This window comes from Podarcis cretensis (assembly GCF_951804945.1).
Source record: "Podarcis cretensis genome assembly, chromosome: 9".
NCBI classification, from domain to species: Eukaryota; Metazoa; Chordata; class Lepidosauria; order Squamata; family Lacertidae; genus Podarcis; species Podarcis cretensis.
The window spans coordinates 61,924,820-61,939,229 of NC_137178.1; the positions used below are offsets into that span (position 1 = coordinate 61,924,820).

The 14,410-nt window shown below is 43.6% G+C and overlaps 2 protein-coding genes across 11 annotated transcripts in view; one reads left to right on the forward strand and one right to left on the reverse strand.

Moving 5' to 3' along the window:
• The window catches only part of ZAR1 (zygote arrest 1), a 31,256-nt gene that overhangs the window by 14,262 nt on the left and 2,584 nt on the right, over positions 1 to 14,410 (forward strand). Inside the window, exon 4 of one of the 3 annotated variants that reach the window (XM_079989828.1) lies at positions 8,087 to 8,560. The exons of 1 other annotated variant lie outside the window; for it this stretch is intronic. In XM_079989828.1, the coding sequence (XP_079845954.1) occupies positions 8,087 to 8,113 (27 nt within the window). In that variant the 3' untranslated portion in view covers positions 8,114 to 8,560. Of the gene's footprint in view, positions 1 to 6,865; positions 7,845 to 8,086; positions 8,561 to 14,410 lie in introns of those variants that run through there. One more of the 3 variants, XM_079989827.1, reaches the window with a different exon arrangement.
• The window catches only part of FRYL (FRY like transcription coactivator), a 147,082-nt gene that overhangs the window by 3,975 nt on the left and 128,697 nt on the right, over positions 1 to 14,410 (reverse strand). For 7 of the 8 annotated variants that reach the window (XM_079989545.1, XM_079989544.1, XM_079989541.1 and 4 more), the window contains 6 exons: positions 11,242 to 11,495; positions 9,963 to 10,167; positions 8,568 to 8,717; positions 7,859 to 7,957; positions 3,918 to 3,986; positions 257 to 274 (listed from right to left, as the gene is read on the reverse strand). In XM_079989545.1, the coding sequence (XP_079845671.1) occupies positions 257 to 274; positions 3,918 to 3,986; positions 7,859 to 7,957; positions 8,568 to 8,717; positions 9,963 to 10,167; positions 11,242 to 11,495 (795 nt within the window). The remainder of the gene's footprint in view (positions 1 to 256; positions 275 to 3,917; positions 3,987 to 7,858; positions 7,958 to 8,567; positions 8,718 to 9,962; positions 10,168 to 11,241; positions 11,496 to 14,410) is intronic. The other variant, XM_079989540.1, reaches the window with a different exon arrangement.

Below are 14,410 nucleotides of genomic sequence, written 5' to 3' on the forward strand. Positions count from 1 at the left end.
TATCACAGGGAGATGGGTGTTAAGATTGTTTTACACCAAAGCAGCAAAGCAAATGGTAATGGAATCACTTGCTACTAATCTACCATCTAAAAGGGGCTGGCATTTTAAGAGTTAGAACTATATAGGTAAGTGAAGCAAACACTTTCTGTAATCTAAATGAGACACAGCTATATCACAAATGGACAAGAGACAAAAATGAAACCAGTTTCTTTACTGGCATGGTTAAATATTTGATAAATCAAGAGCCATCACTTACTGCTAGAATTTCCAAATGCTAAGCAAGAACGTGAGCAGGTCACAAAAATACAAAAAGGAAAAAAGATAATGAATTAGTATAGAAGATCATTTTAAATAGGGTCTCAGATGTCCCATATAAACTAAAAGAAGAATAACGTTCAAAGAAAGCTTCACTGTGTGTAAAAAGTCTAGGCAGAATTTGTAGATGTACTACTTGTCTTGCTTTCATGCAATATGACAAAATTATATAGCGTAAAGTAGAGGGTATTTGTAAAATTCTCACATTTACCGTATTTTTTGCTCTATCACCCGACCATAGGACGCACCTTGTTTTAGAGGGGGAGAACAAGGGGGGGAAAACTCCCCCTCTGCGCAGCGCCCCTTCAGCGAAGCAGCAGGAGAAACGGAGCCCCTTCCATTTCTCCTCCCGCTTAGCTGAAGGGGCACCTACCTTTCAGTGAAAGGAACCCGAAGCCTCTGGAGCTCGGAGGGAGCGCTCCCACTGCGCTTCGGAGGCTTCGCGTTGCTATCGCTGAAGCCAAGGAGCCTGCATTCGGTCCATAAAACGCACACACATTTCCTCTTAATTTTTGGAGGGGAAAATGTCTGTCTTATAGAGTGAAAAATACGGTAATTGGAAAGGAAAGAGCTGCATGCATATATATTCATTAAAAAGATTAAAAAAAGAAACCTCATGCATTTTAAGGCATATCAACACAGCCAAATGATTTCCTATATTAGCAGACTACAGAGTTTATGTGCAGATAGACTGGGACCCAAAATGGAGGGAGAGGGAAAGGCAGGATAGGTTTTCTACGAGATAGCAAGTATTCATCCTTGCAGAAAGAAATATTGGGGAGGGATCCCCCCTTTCCCCTGAAACACACACATACAAAAAACAACAACTGGGGCTAAGTGCAATGTATATCCTGCTCTCAACTGGCCAGGGCTGAGAGGAAGCAGGAAAACCTGCTTGGAGCCCTAACAGGAAGGAGGGGGGGAAGGTTTGGCTTGGAGGCTGTGCACCATAGAGCAAGCGTTCTCTTGGCCAAAAAGTTTCACTTCCAAAGGATCTTTTAATACAGAATAATGGAATCCCATGGTGTATGTGGAGAATTGACTTTAGAGGATGAACGGTCCCTAGAGACCAATTGTCCCCCGTCATCCACGAAATATTTTTTTGTAGATAAATATAGTTAAAGGTAAAGGGACCCCTGACCATTAGGTCCAGTCGTGACCGACTCTGGAGTTGCGGTGCTCATCTCGCTTTATTGGCCAAGGGAGCCGTGTACAGCTTCCGGGTCATGTGGCCTGCATGACTAAGCCAGTTATGGCAAACCAGAGCAGCGCACGGAAACGCCGTTTACCTTCCCGCCAGGGCGGTACCTATTTATCTAATTACACTTTGACGTGCTTTCGAACTGCTAGGTTGGCAGGAGCAGGGACCGAGCAACGGGAGCTCACCCCATCACAGGGATTCAAACCGCCGACCTTCTGATCAGCAAGTCCTAGGCTTTGTGGTTTAACCCACAGCGCCACCCGCATTCCCGTAGATAAATATAGCTTGCTTCTATTAAAACTCAAGTACTAGGCCCTACTTTTGTTGTAGGTTTGTCCCACAGCCAGCTCTGCTCCCTAAGCCTCTCCAAACACCTGTATTCAACATTACGATCTTTGGCACTGCAACTGTGTTTCAGTGTTAGCACAGCTGTGGGAAGAGCCCCATTTACCTAGCAACACCTCACCCATTTCCCCACTCTTTCTCCAACTGGTGGTCTTGCATTGCAAGGAACCTTGACCTCACACCAACAGAGCAGGCAAACCCTGCTAACCCAGCAAAGGAGGTGATAACAGGGCCAGAGGAATGGGGCAAGGTGCCCCCCCCCCTTGCAAAAGATGCAGAGGATCAGACTCTGTTTCCCAATACATTTTTTTTGCAACAAGTGTTTTTCAATAAAAGTTGGGGAGGGTGTTGAAGCAAAACCTTCCAGAGTACAGGCTCTTTAGAAACCTCCGTACATTAACCTTTGGTCCGACCCCACAAATGTTAGAGGATAAGCACAGAAGACAATACTGTCACAAGCAGTTTCATCACCCTGATGCAATTATGCTCTATGCACCACCAGTATTCCACTTTCATCGTCAGCTTAAGTTATATTTATTTATCCTGGCTTTGGGGGCTTTCTAATGCCAGGTGCTGGCCCATTTGTTTCTCATTTTGCTACTGCTTTGTGATTATGTATTGTTTGGGTTTTAATGTATGTAGCTATTTTTATATTGTATTGATATATCTCAAGTTTTATTTGCAGTGGAAACCACTTTGTGTTTTTCAACTTTTTAGCGAATAGTCAACAAATACAATTAAATAATAAATACATTCATTAATAAGGGGAGAAGAAGGGGAAAAAACCAGAAGGTATGAAGTTAAAGTAAAAAATTGAGAAGTCTGCTGAAAACAGAGCTCTGGGTAGCTCTACAAAAACCCTGCTTCTAGCTACATTTTTTTGGCCCAAGCACAAGGGAAGCCCTATATAGGGTGCCTTGCAATAATTAAATCTTGCCTAGTGCCTGAACTATGGTGGTAAAGCTCTCCCAGTCCAGGAACGGCTGAAGCTGTCATGCCAAGTGCAGCTGGTAAAAGGCCCTTCTAGGCACTTGGGCCTCTAGTGATAAGGCTGGATCCAGAAGCACCGCCAGGCTGTGTAGCTGCTCCTTCAGAAGGAGAGCAGCACTGTCCATGGCAGGCAGTCAACCAATTTCTTAGACGTGGAAACAGCTCACTCACAGTGCAACCATCTTGCCAGGATTCAACCTCAGCTTATTTCCCCTCATTCATCCCACCATTGCATCCAGGCACTGCATATCCTTTCTTGAGTCAAACACTAGAGAAATATCACCAAGCGTCATCTACCTACTGATGGCATCTTGCCCCCAAACTACGCCCAGCTGATTCATATCGATATTAAATACCATCGGCAGCACCCCACAGTGTAACCACCAGGGTGCTAAAGAGCACTATCCTCGTAATACCATGACAGTTGCAGGCCTTTACTTGAAATATTGTTCTTATTGTTGCATATTTGGTAATATTGTGCTGTGTGGTATTAAGTATTAAAAAGCCTTAGCAAAGATGTTCCTGTAGTGCCTTCTTTCATGCACCTATTAGTTCCAAGTACTACAGCTGTATTGTTCTGGAAAGCCCTTTCCAAATACAACAGGCAAGATTTTCATCACTCCAGTAATTGTTTTAAATGTACCCTTCTAGACGGGTCATAGGTATGTGCCCAGGACTAATTAGATTAGATCCAGCACGGCTTCTGGTCCAGACAGTAATTTATCTGATGAGCAGAGATGCAGCATACCAATTCTCTTGCTTGCAACAGCAGCTGCATAAAAGGCAGACGTGTTTTGGTACGCAGATGCTATCTGTCCTGCTTATCTGCTCAGTGTTATTAAGCCCAGACCCAGAGCCTGGCTCCTCACTTCAATAAAATGGAGAATCCATTATTCTCAGGCCAATGCTTCATAAAATTCCTCAGATAGTTGTGATAACTGAAATGAAAACCTTTACAAGTAATCTTTAATCAGTCTGGGAATATGACTGCTACTGTGGCATACACAAGGTGTTCATATTAATGAATGACATAAAATGGACCCAGTGACCAGGGCACGACACCGACCTGAGCATCTGTAGTGGTTCCATGAATACCATCATCTGTACCAAATGTCCTCTTGCAATCTTTCAGCCACTACAAAATAAAACACAAGCATGATTACAAAAAAAAAACAACCACCCAGTGATGCTTGCAAGAGCCTGAAGAACAAAGAGATTGTATTTTGTGTGGACCACAAAATTATCATAAATACAGCCTGCTGATACAATGGACATATTGGACATCTTGTCAGATAACATCCTTATTCTTTCATATTTGAGATATTTATTAATGGGGCGAAGGAAAGGTTCATTTTTAGCCGAGTAGCAGACAGGACTTTGCAGAAACCAACTTTTGCCAACACGCTCTTGCAAACACCTTTTGACTCTCATCTCCCTGTCTCTCCCCCCATCAGGTACATCTCTGGGTACAGGGGGGCTGCATAGGGGAAAGGAATTTGCAAAAGAATGCCCACCCCTTCTTCCTCCAGTGGGAGTGTTGACAATGAGCCAATGTAATATTGGTTTCTTACTGATCTCTGAAGTATAAAGTGAAAGCTATAAAAGAGAAGAAAGTATCTGCCATACACAATCCAAAAGAGCCTAATGGCAAGTAAGTGAGCTTGAAGCTGACCTCAAGAGGCAGACAGGATTCTCTGACATAGCTGACTCCTAGAGGCATATTAGATTTTGATACCACCTGCTCTACTCCTGAACATTAGGCTGAGTTGGAGAGCTTGCACAGGGGGTCTTGGCTGAATCTCAGCCTGCCCAAGTAAAAGTGATAGAAATACGAGGGGACAAGCAGCAGTGCCAGCTGCAGTTAAACTACTTCCTCCACTTTAATATACCAGAACGCAATACTGCCTTCTCACACTTGGACTGGTTGCAATCCAAGACACTCTGTTTGCCCAAGCTGAAATGCCCATGGAGTTGCTCAATGAAGAGGCTTTGCCATGGTTTTTAATACTGGAAGCAGCTGTGTGTGTCCTCTCACAGATCTTCCCGACACAATGGAAGTGCTTGCATACATAGCAGTTCCCTGTATACATCTATCTTCCTACCTGTTTAAGCAGCCTCTGAACTGGGTTAACAGTTCAACTGTAGCGAAAACAGTATTTCAGGGAACTTAGCAATACTTGCATTCTAGCACAACTAGGTTTGGGGTATTGTTATTTTCTGTGCATTGCTATTAACTGACAGTATCCAAGTCATCTGTGTATTGTTTATGCACAGAGAGTCCGGTGGCTGGTAACTTCAGAATGACCTCTGTCATCCTAGTGTACCAGACGCTCTCAACATGAGGTTTCTGGAGTGATGGTGTCAAAAGATTGCCCGCGGATCTATTCCTGTATTCTGCCTGCTTTTCAGTGAAGAAATGGTGAGTGATTAGGGCAGGGCAAAGGTTTGAGTGGGTCGCAGGAGTATTTTTGAAGCAACAGAAAGCCTTCAGGTTTGAATTAATTTCAATGTTTCACCCAGAAAAACAACCTCCGTTCTTAATGCAAAGCCTATGTCCTCCCAACGCTATCATTTACAAGAATTCTCCATTGTATCAGAATCATCTAACATTCTGAAAATATTTCAAAGCTCAAGGTTGTCTGCCTTTAACATTGTTACTTTTAAAAAGTCTTATGATACTATTGGTACTTGCCATGAAGGGTTCTCTTGCATGTATGTAACATGTCATCAGGTAGGAGTAATGCTCCACCTAGTGGTTTAAGGTGGAAATTGCTGCTCCAATTGCAAAAACCTGAGACCTTACCATGATGACCTCCACCAGTTTTTATTGTGATAAGCCAAGACAGTAAGTGCCAAAAACAGAACAGTGGCACGACAAAAAAAAACCCAACATGTGACACTCCCTATCCAGGAAACACGAAGTAACACAGAAAATGGGCCGCCAATCACATGGAGAAAGGCAACCTAGAAAAATGGTGAAGCCCATATGTCATGCTGCATGCATGTAGAGGAACCATTCAAGGGTAAGTACCAGTAGTATCTTTTCCACATATGTCATGACATCAGGTGGGACATACCCAATTTGACCTGTATAGGGTGGCAAACAATTGAGAGAATGAGGTGCTCCCTATTGGTCCAGGAGGACATGGCTCCCAAAGGCTGCCTCTGCAAAAGCACAGACATTTTGCCTTATAGGGTTTAGTAAAGGTATTGAAACTAACCCAGGGAGCATTCAAGGAAAATACTGTCCAAACAGATGCTGCTCTAGTCAAATGGGTCATGATTTTGGTTGGAGGAGTCAAATGCAAACAATTATATGCCAAAATACTACAGGCTTTCAACCATCGTTAAAATGGCAGAGGATGCTTTCTTGCCCAGAAAGACAGGGGGAAATGAAATGAAAAAGGACAGAGACTGACGGAAAAGCTTGGTACAAGCAACGAAGACCTTCAGAGGCAACTCAAGGAAGAGGAGCAGAGGTGGGCTGGGCAGGAGGAGATGAAGGCTTAGCTAGATCTGCCAGAAAAGCTTCCTTTGACAGGTGAAGAACCCAGAGATCAACCTGTAAGGCATTCACAGGAGCAGCTGCGTAGTAGAAACAGGCAGAGACTGCTGATACCCTGCAGTGTGGCTCCACAGGAAGAGTCCTGAAACCCGGAGAGCTCCTGTGGGGAAGCGTCCCTAGTAAAAAGCTGACCAAGGTTTGCCTGGCTTCCTTCCTCATCACAAAAATTATCAGCCACTTTATGCTGCCTGTGCACCAAACGCTGAGTGGGCTCAGAGCCCCTACCACTGCTAGAGCCGCCAATCTCCAGTTCAACCAAGGGCTCTGACCAGGCATAATGAAATGACAAGGAGCCAGCAGTTAGCACAAAAGAGGTGGATGTAACGGAGGAAGCAGCCATTCCTCTCTGGGGATCTGACACTGGGGCCATAGCAGAGGCCTGTGTCTTGGCAGGTGGACAGCAAAGGGTAATACAGCAACGACAGACCTCTGTTTGTATTTGCCCATAGATGTGCGGTGTCTTGCCCGGAGCAAACGGGAGCACCTGAAGATGAGACTTTTTTTTACAGTTTTAAATAATCACGGAAGGGAGCAAAGAGAAAAGGTGAGAGAGAAAACATGGTGGCTGGTGGCAGGAGAGGCTCTGAGGGAACAGTGCAGCGAAAAACAAAGGGCAAAAAACCACAGAGCCAGATAGAGGAGGGGGATAAAGGTTTCCAACATTCATAGGCACAAAAGGCAAAAAATTAACAGGCCTGAGCTGATGACAAGGGGAGGGAGCTGAAGCCAACAACAGAGCAAGGTGAGGCAGAAATTGGAAGTGGATGGCGTTGTCATGGTAACACTTCAGTTTTTTGCAATTAGAGCAACGATTTCTGCCTTCAACACCTAGGGAGAGCAGTACTCCCACCTGATATCAGGATGTAAAATGTAATATTCAATATTAAAAAATCGTATGGATTGACAAGATATAGAAAAGACAAGATATAGATATAGATCCCTTTGTATAGAGTCATTCCTGGTTTACAGTGATAACCTACAGTATTTTAAAATGTCCCCAAGGATGTATGTGAGAGCTCCAGAGACATTAACGGTGAAATCAAATATTTTAATGTTGTATGTTGGGCACACCCTACTAACCCCGCCCCCCGTCCTAACATGGAGCATCCCCTCCCCCAAAAATAAGAACTGAGCATGCTCAGTGGGCATGGAAAGCTTACTGAGTGTTGGAAGGAGGAAAAGAAAAAGCAGAGGAAACGAGAATGTAGTGGAGTGGCTCAAACCCGGAACAGAAGCACTTCACACTGCAATTTTTTTGTTTTGTTGCGCTCCATCTATTAGAGCAGAGGTGGGTAACCTTTTTGGCTTGGTGGGGAAGGGAGATAGTGATAGCTAATGTGACTCTAGTGTGGGGCAGCTTGGTGTAGTTTGAGAAAACTGCATTTTTCAGCTTTTTCCTCTTTGAACACAATGCAACAAGCCAGGCACCACAATACATTTACCTGCTCTGCTGCCTCTCTTTTAGCATTGTAAGTATCCAGGTGTTCTTGAAGCTCGAGGACACTGAATTTCAAGGTTTCCAATAAGCCATAGGACATCAGCTGTGATATAAAAATAGCCTTAATTATTAATATGTATTCCACTAATGAATCACTTCCCATAAAGTATCCCAAAGCAATTTCAACAGTAAAAACCATTATTTTTACATATGAAGTTGTTTTTAATTTCAGATCCAATACAGTTTCAGACTGGGATAAAGATCTTCACTTAAAAAGTAGGTTGGAAAAAAGAATGGCATTCAATAGGCACTGAAAACACAACAGACACGCCATCTGCCTGAAGCAAAGGCCAGGTGCTGCTACAGATGTTACAGGAATAGAACACATACACACTTATAATTTTGGTACTAAACATCTTCATAATCAGAGATCCACTGAATTTGAGACTTGACTTTCAACCTTTTAACTCTCAAACATTATTCAGAGAGATGACAAAGTTCTGGACATTTAAAAGGAAAAATTTACTTGAAGCAACCACAGAGAACTTAGGAAGCGAAGTCACCTTCAGCCAGTTTATGCACTGAAGCTAACATTATAATATTTTTAAGTGGAGTGATTCTTTGCACATATCAAAACACAGAACATTCTGTACCTTAGTAGCAAAGCTCACTAGACATAGGCTCAGCATGTGTTAATAAACGTAAGATATTACCGTTTCTGCATCCACAAAAACTGTTGGGCATTCAGAACACATCATCATAACGTCCAGTGAACTTTTGAATTTTGTTCCAATTCGCTGTAGATTCTCCCCAAGAAAACTGATGGATTCATGTGTTATAGCCCCAAACTTCCTTTGAATGTTCTAGACACGGGAATATTAGAAAGATAGAGAAATATTTTCACTTCTTTTCTTCAGCATGGCAGGCAACATTGCTAAATGGGGGTTCACATGTAAGCCTAAATTTCCCTTTTTCCTGTGCTTGGGGGTGGGATTGTGCAGTCATAACAGATGGGACAGGGCAAATCAGTTTATCCTAGGGGAGAGCTATCACCATATTACACTGAGAATATCTTCTGAAGCACTCTTCTAATGCTGCATTAAAGGGGAACTGGTTGTTTGAGTGTACAGTGGACCCTCGGGTTACGTAACTTTCGGGTTCTGAATGGGACAAACCCAGGAGTGGGTTTGCCGCTTCGCACATGTGCAGAAGCGCTCTGCGGCACCGCGTGTGTGCGCACAAGTGGTCCTCCAGTTATGGAATTTTTGGGATACGGCCGGGCCTCCGGAATGGATCCCGTTTGTAACCGGAGGTACCACTGTAGTGCCAATAATGCCAAGGTTGCAGGTTCGATCCCCGTATGGGACATCTGCATATTCCTGCATTGCCAGGGGTTGGACTGGATGATCCACAGGTTCCCTTCCAGCTCTACAGTTCTATGATTCTATGGTCAACATGGCAATAGTTCTAGGTACAGTGGTGCCCCGCAAGACGAACGCCTCGCAAGACGGAAAACCCGCTAGACGAAAGGGTTTTCCGTTTTGGAGGCGCTTCGCAAAACGAATTTCCCTATGGGCTTGCTTCGCAAGACGAAAATGTCTTGCGAGTTCCTGCAGGTTTTTCCCCCTTCCCCCCCCTTTTCCTAAGCCGCTAAGCCGCTTATCAGCTGATCCGCTAAAAGCCGCTAAGCCGCTAATAGCGCTAATCCGCTAAGCTGTCAATGGGCTTGCTTCGCAAGACGAAAAAACTGCTATACGAAGAGCCTCATGGAACGGATTAATTTCTTCTTGCGAGGCACCACTGTAGTGATAGCCAACTCTTATACACGGAGGCGTGCAGGAACAATACTTTACACCTCATAAGCATATCTATGCAATGCCACAGTCACCTGACAATACATGATGTGGAAAATCTCACCCCTAGAGATGGCTATCCCTCTGATGGTGGCTAAGGGAAACAAGTAGCTTTCTAACAGAGGAATCGTAAACAGTGACAATGTAACAACCCTGTCCCTCTTCTCCAAAATCAGATACACACCAACACAAACGTTTTAGTACTAGATGTTTCAAAATAAAAATTGCGAACAAAGTGGGATTGCGGATAGTTACCTGAAACAACCTAGAGAACACATGAAATGTAAAGACAGCAGAAGATCCATCAGTGTCCGAGAGCATCTGATTAACGTGGCAGCGCCAAGCTTCTTCTTCATCATCATATGCCTGTGGTTGAAAAGCTGCCAATATGGCAGAAAGAAATGGGGAAGGCGGTGGAGATGTCTGGACTTCTGGAAAACCATCCTGTTCTTCATCTTGACTGTAAATAAAGCGAAAACAAGCATGCTAAGTAAATGCTGTTTCAGATCTTTTGACTTATTGCCCTTAGCATGGTGCAAGGTTTTCTAAAACGGGCCTGTAGATCGGTTTGAAATGATGTCAAAAGCAGGGCCAAAAACAAAGAGCAAGTTGCTGTTTTGCTAACTTAATTATCTAAAGTTTCAAACATACATACAACAGATTCAAAAAACCGGAATTTTAGAAGAATGTTGTTCAACTTAACAAGGATTCATGGAAACTGAATAAATTCTTCCAAGCTGTAGGCTAGTCATTCATTACTTATTTTACTTATTTTAGGACTTTATCTAAAAGCAGTTTAGGAAAGAATTATGGTGCCATTGTCATGTCATGAGCCCAGTTCTCATGTCATATTCAACCTTAGTTAAAAACAATGGGTAATGTGAATGCACAGTGTGCTGGCGCATGTTATTAAAACGTCCCCCACTCCAGTTGCTGCCACGAAACAAGCCACAGTTTGCTTGCCATGAGATCCAAACCTGGGCTTGTGGTTGGTTTTTCTAAACAGCCACAAGAAGTTTGGCTTACCACTTGTGATTTGTTTGGGGAAGCAAACCATGAACCCAGGGTTTGGGCATCATGAGAAGCCATATTCTGGGTTTTATTCTAGCGGTGCAGCAGCAGTAGGAGTGGGGAAGGTGTGGACAATGTGTGAACTTTTCAGCAGCACGGACCAGCAGTAAAACAACCCCAAAGCATCACAGAAATTAGAGGCTTGGAATGCCACTGGCAGCATAAAGGTAAAGGGACCCCTGACCGTCTCCAGTCATGGATGACTCTGGGGTTGCGGCGCTCATAAAGTGTTATTGGCCGAGAGAGCCAGCATACAGCTTCCAGGTCATGTGGCCAGCATGACTAAGCCATTTCTGGTGAACCAGAGCAGCGCACAGAAATGCCATTTACCTTCCCGCCAGAGCGGTACCTATTTATCTACCTGCGCTACTGCAAATAAACTGGTCTCTAAGGCAATAGTGAATGAATCAATACTGATATTACTTTAATGAAAGAAAATACATATGGCTTCAAATCAATTTACCTAGACAAACCAGAGAAGTCAGCTTCTTCTTCTTCACATCTTTCGTCTAACTCTTTCAAGGCCAGGGTAACATCATCTTCACAGATCGATTCAGTATAACTATCAGCAGTGGGATGCTCTGGAATTTCAGGAGTTTCTTCTAGTTCCAGGGGTTCTTGACAGATCAAGGACTCTTGCTGCTCTTGCAACGCAAATGATCCAGTATCTTCACTAGCTGTACTAACTTGTTCATCCTTTATTGGTGAACTGCCATCCTGCAAAGCAAGCAGCAGAGTCTTATAACTCACACAGAAGTAAAATGGGTTCATCAAATACAGCTAAGGAGCAGTGTCTCAAAATCCCAAAATGTTAAATTGCATTATTTCTTGACAGAAAAAGAATATTCTAAAACTCAGTCTAAAACTCAGTCTAAAAATTTAACAAAAGTAGGCAATGCAAACCTTCCCCACCATATTCTAAGGTAACTAATTATATTTAACGTGTCAAAACACTGCTCACAAAAAAACATATTCCCAATATCTTTGTTGCTTAGTAAGCAAAGGAAAAAAATCTTCTGCTGTCAACAGCAAGCTTCTCTTGTTAGGAGACTTCATCTTTCCGTATATAAACTGAATTGTGAAACTAGACAGCTAAATGCAAAAAAGAGAGTAAAATCCTGAGGATAGGACTTTGTTCCTTTTAGCATCATTCAACAGAAATTACGTCTGCAGCTTGTGCCTTACTGATTGTACCGAGGCTACAAAGAAGAAACTGGCAGGATAGGGGGTGCATGAATGCTCTCCCACATTATGCACAATGGAATGCAACCATGCTTTAGTCCAAGAAACAAGATACAAGCTCACTTAACAAAAGACACCAAATATTTTGACAACGACTGTCATTATTTTCTGTTCTCCAAGAATAATGACATCTACTGTCTTCATGATGGGCGCACAACCCCAGAGTCTGTCAAGACTGGCCCGTACGGGCAGGGGTACCTTTACCTTTACCTTTTTACTGTCTTCAAACAGCCTATATTTTTAAAAGGTAAATGCAATTTCCCCAAACAGAACACACACATTATGTTTACCCTGTATCAAAATGGGATTCTTCACACTCATGACAATTTAAGATTCATAGTACTTATTGCAAAGGCCAGAGGGGAAAAGCCCTGAATATGATAGCTAAAGGTTTTTGAAGGATTCAACAAAAAGACTGCGGGTTGTATCCAGAACTATCTGTGCTGAAGTAGAACTTGCCCAACGGGACTCCCTCTTCTTCCCTTGCAGTCCCTTGTCGGTCCTCAAAATCTGTTTTGGAGGGTAAAGTGAGCATACAGAGCAGGATTGGGGGGGGGGGTGCTGCAAGGGGGAAGAAGAGGCAGATAAAGTCCTGTTGCACAGGTGAAAGTTCACTCTTGCAACATTAGAATCTGCCCTGTATATATCAGACGTTTTGTAAATGGCACTGCTCATCATGCAATGTAGCAAAGTTAAAGCTCCTAAATACTAGCTCTGTAGGGCAGCGCCCTGTCACAAGCTCCCTTATTCCTCTCCAATTGTTTTAGGGCAACTGCTATGCTATCACTTACCTTCACCCCAGTTACTGCTGCTAGTGCAATTCGTGACTGCATCTGATCAGTTTGCAAGGCTGATAAAAGGGGCAAATAAGCTCTTTGCAACTGCCTGGAAACATCAGAATGAATAAAAGGCCCTATCACCTGCAGGTTAAGCAAATATGTCAAGTTGAAGGGGCCCATTTGATCTGACCCACTAAAAGGGGGGTAAGGAAGTTACAGCCTGGGGGCTTCATTTGGACTGACAGGGATCCTAACTTGGCCCACAACACCGTTTTCCCCAAATCATGGCCACCTAACCCCATAACTGATAGCATATGCAGTGTGAGGTGTGATAGGTATGGAAATGGCTCCAATGGAGCAGGATCCTAAAGTGAGATTGTTCCTTGCAAGTGCAGCTATCTAGAGAGATCCATTAGGATCAGCTGCGCTCGACAATTTGGCCCTGGGAACTCCCCAGTGCAGTCAAGGCAGCTCTTCTGAAGTAGGATGCATGGAAACCATTTGCTAAAACACAGCTTTCTTCCTCTGCAAAGCAGCTTGTTGCTGCGAGTGTGCCGTCAAAGAGGCATTGCTCCACTAGTGCAAAGCGCTTTGCATTGAAACGGCTTGCTGAAATGGGCGGGAGCGCTTGTTTGCACAAGCTGTTTCAATGCAAACCACTCTGTGCTAACGGGGGAACCCCCTTTGAAACTGCACGTCTTCAAAGAAGGCCACTGCAACTGCCCATCAGCCGAACTTTGACAGGTGTCATCATCTGATGCCATTATGACGCCAGGTGATTGACTGGGGGGTGGTCCACATCCATCTGTCAAAACTGGCCTGTGGAAGGTGGGGAACTTAGGCCTAAATACAGTGGCTGGATCCAGTTCCCCACCTCTACTTTAAGAGGCCATGAGCAGCAGTTGATTACTTAGTTTTCTCTCCAGAGCTGTTCCCCCCACCCTCAGTTTGACTCCCTGGCACCATATTTGTATAAATTAACCACCCCAAAATACAGACGTGCCTTCACATTGGCCAGATTGGATGTGATGCCCTCTGCCGTACTTGAGGACAGATACCGAAGGATTCCAACTGAGAAGTGACTCTGCCCCTGTGGAGATGGTCAGCTGGAAACAGTGGCACATGTTCTCCTGTCTTGCCCCCTTTATAAAGACCTGAGGAATGAGATCATTACCCCACTCTTACCATCCCAGGCCGCCCGTCTTAGGTCACATTGTTCTTCCTGTTGTCAGATCAGAATGATCAGACAACAGCAAAGGTTGCTAGGTTTATCGAGGGTGCAATGAGATTAAGGGCCACTATTTGAACTATGGTCTTGGTCATTTGATGGTCCTTTTTATCCATTGTTATTGTTTTTTAATTGTATATATTGCTTGTTTTATGTTGCTACGGCCGTTGGCTAATGCAAATAAAGTTTATCTATCTATCTCTCTATCTCTCTATCTCTCTATCTATCTATCTATCTATCTATCTATCTATCTATCCAGAGCTGTCTTATGATGGCTCTGAGTGGCTCAGGAAAAGAGGAAAAACAATATGGCATTAACTATTCTTGTACACATTAGTTTAACTATTAACTATTAGTTTTTCCAGTAAGAACTACAGATCAGA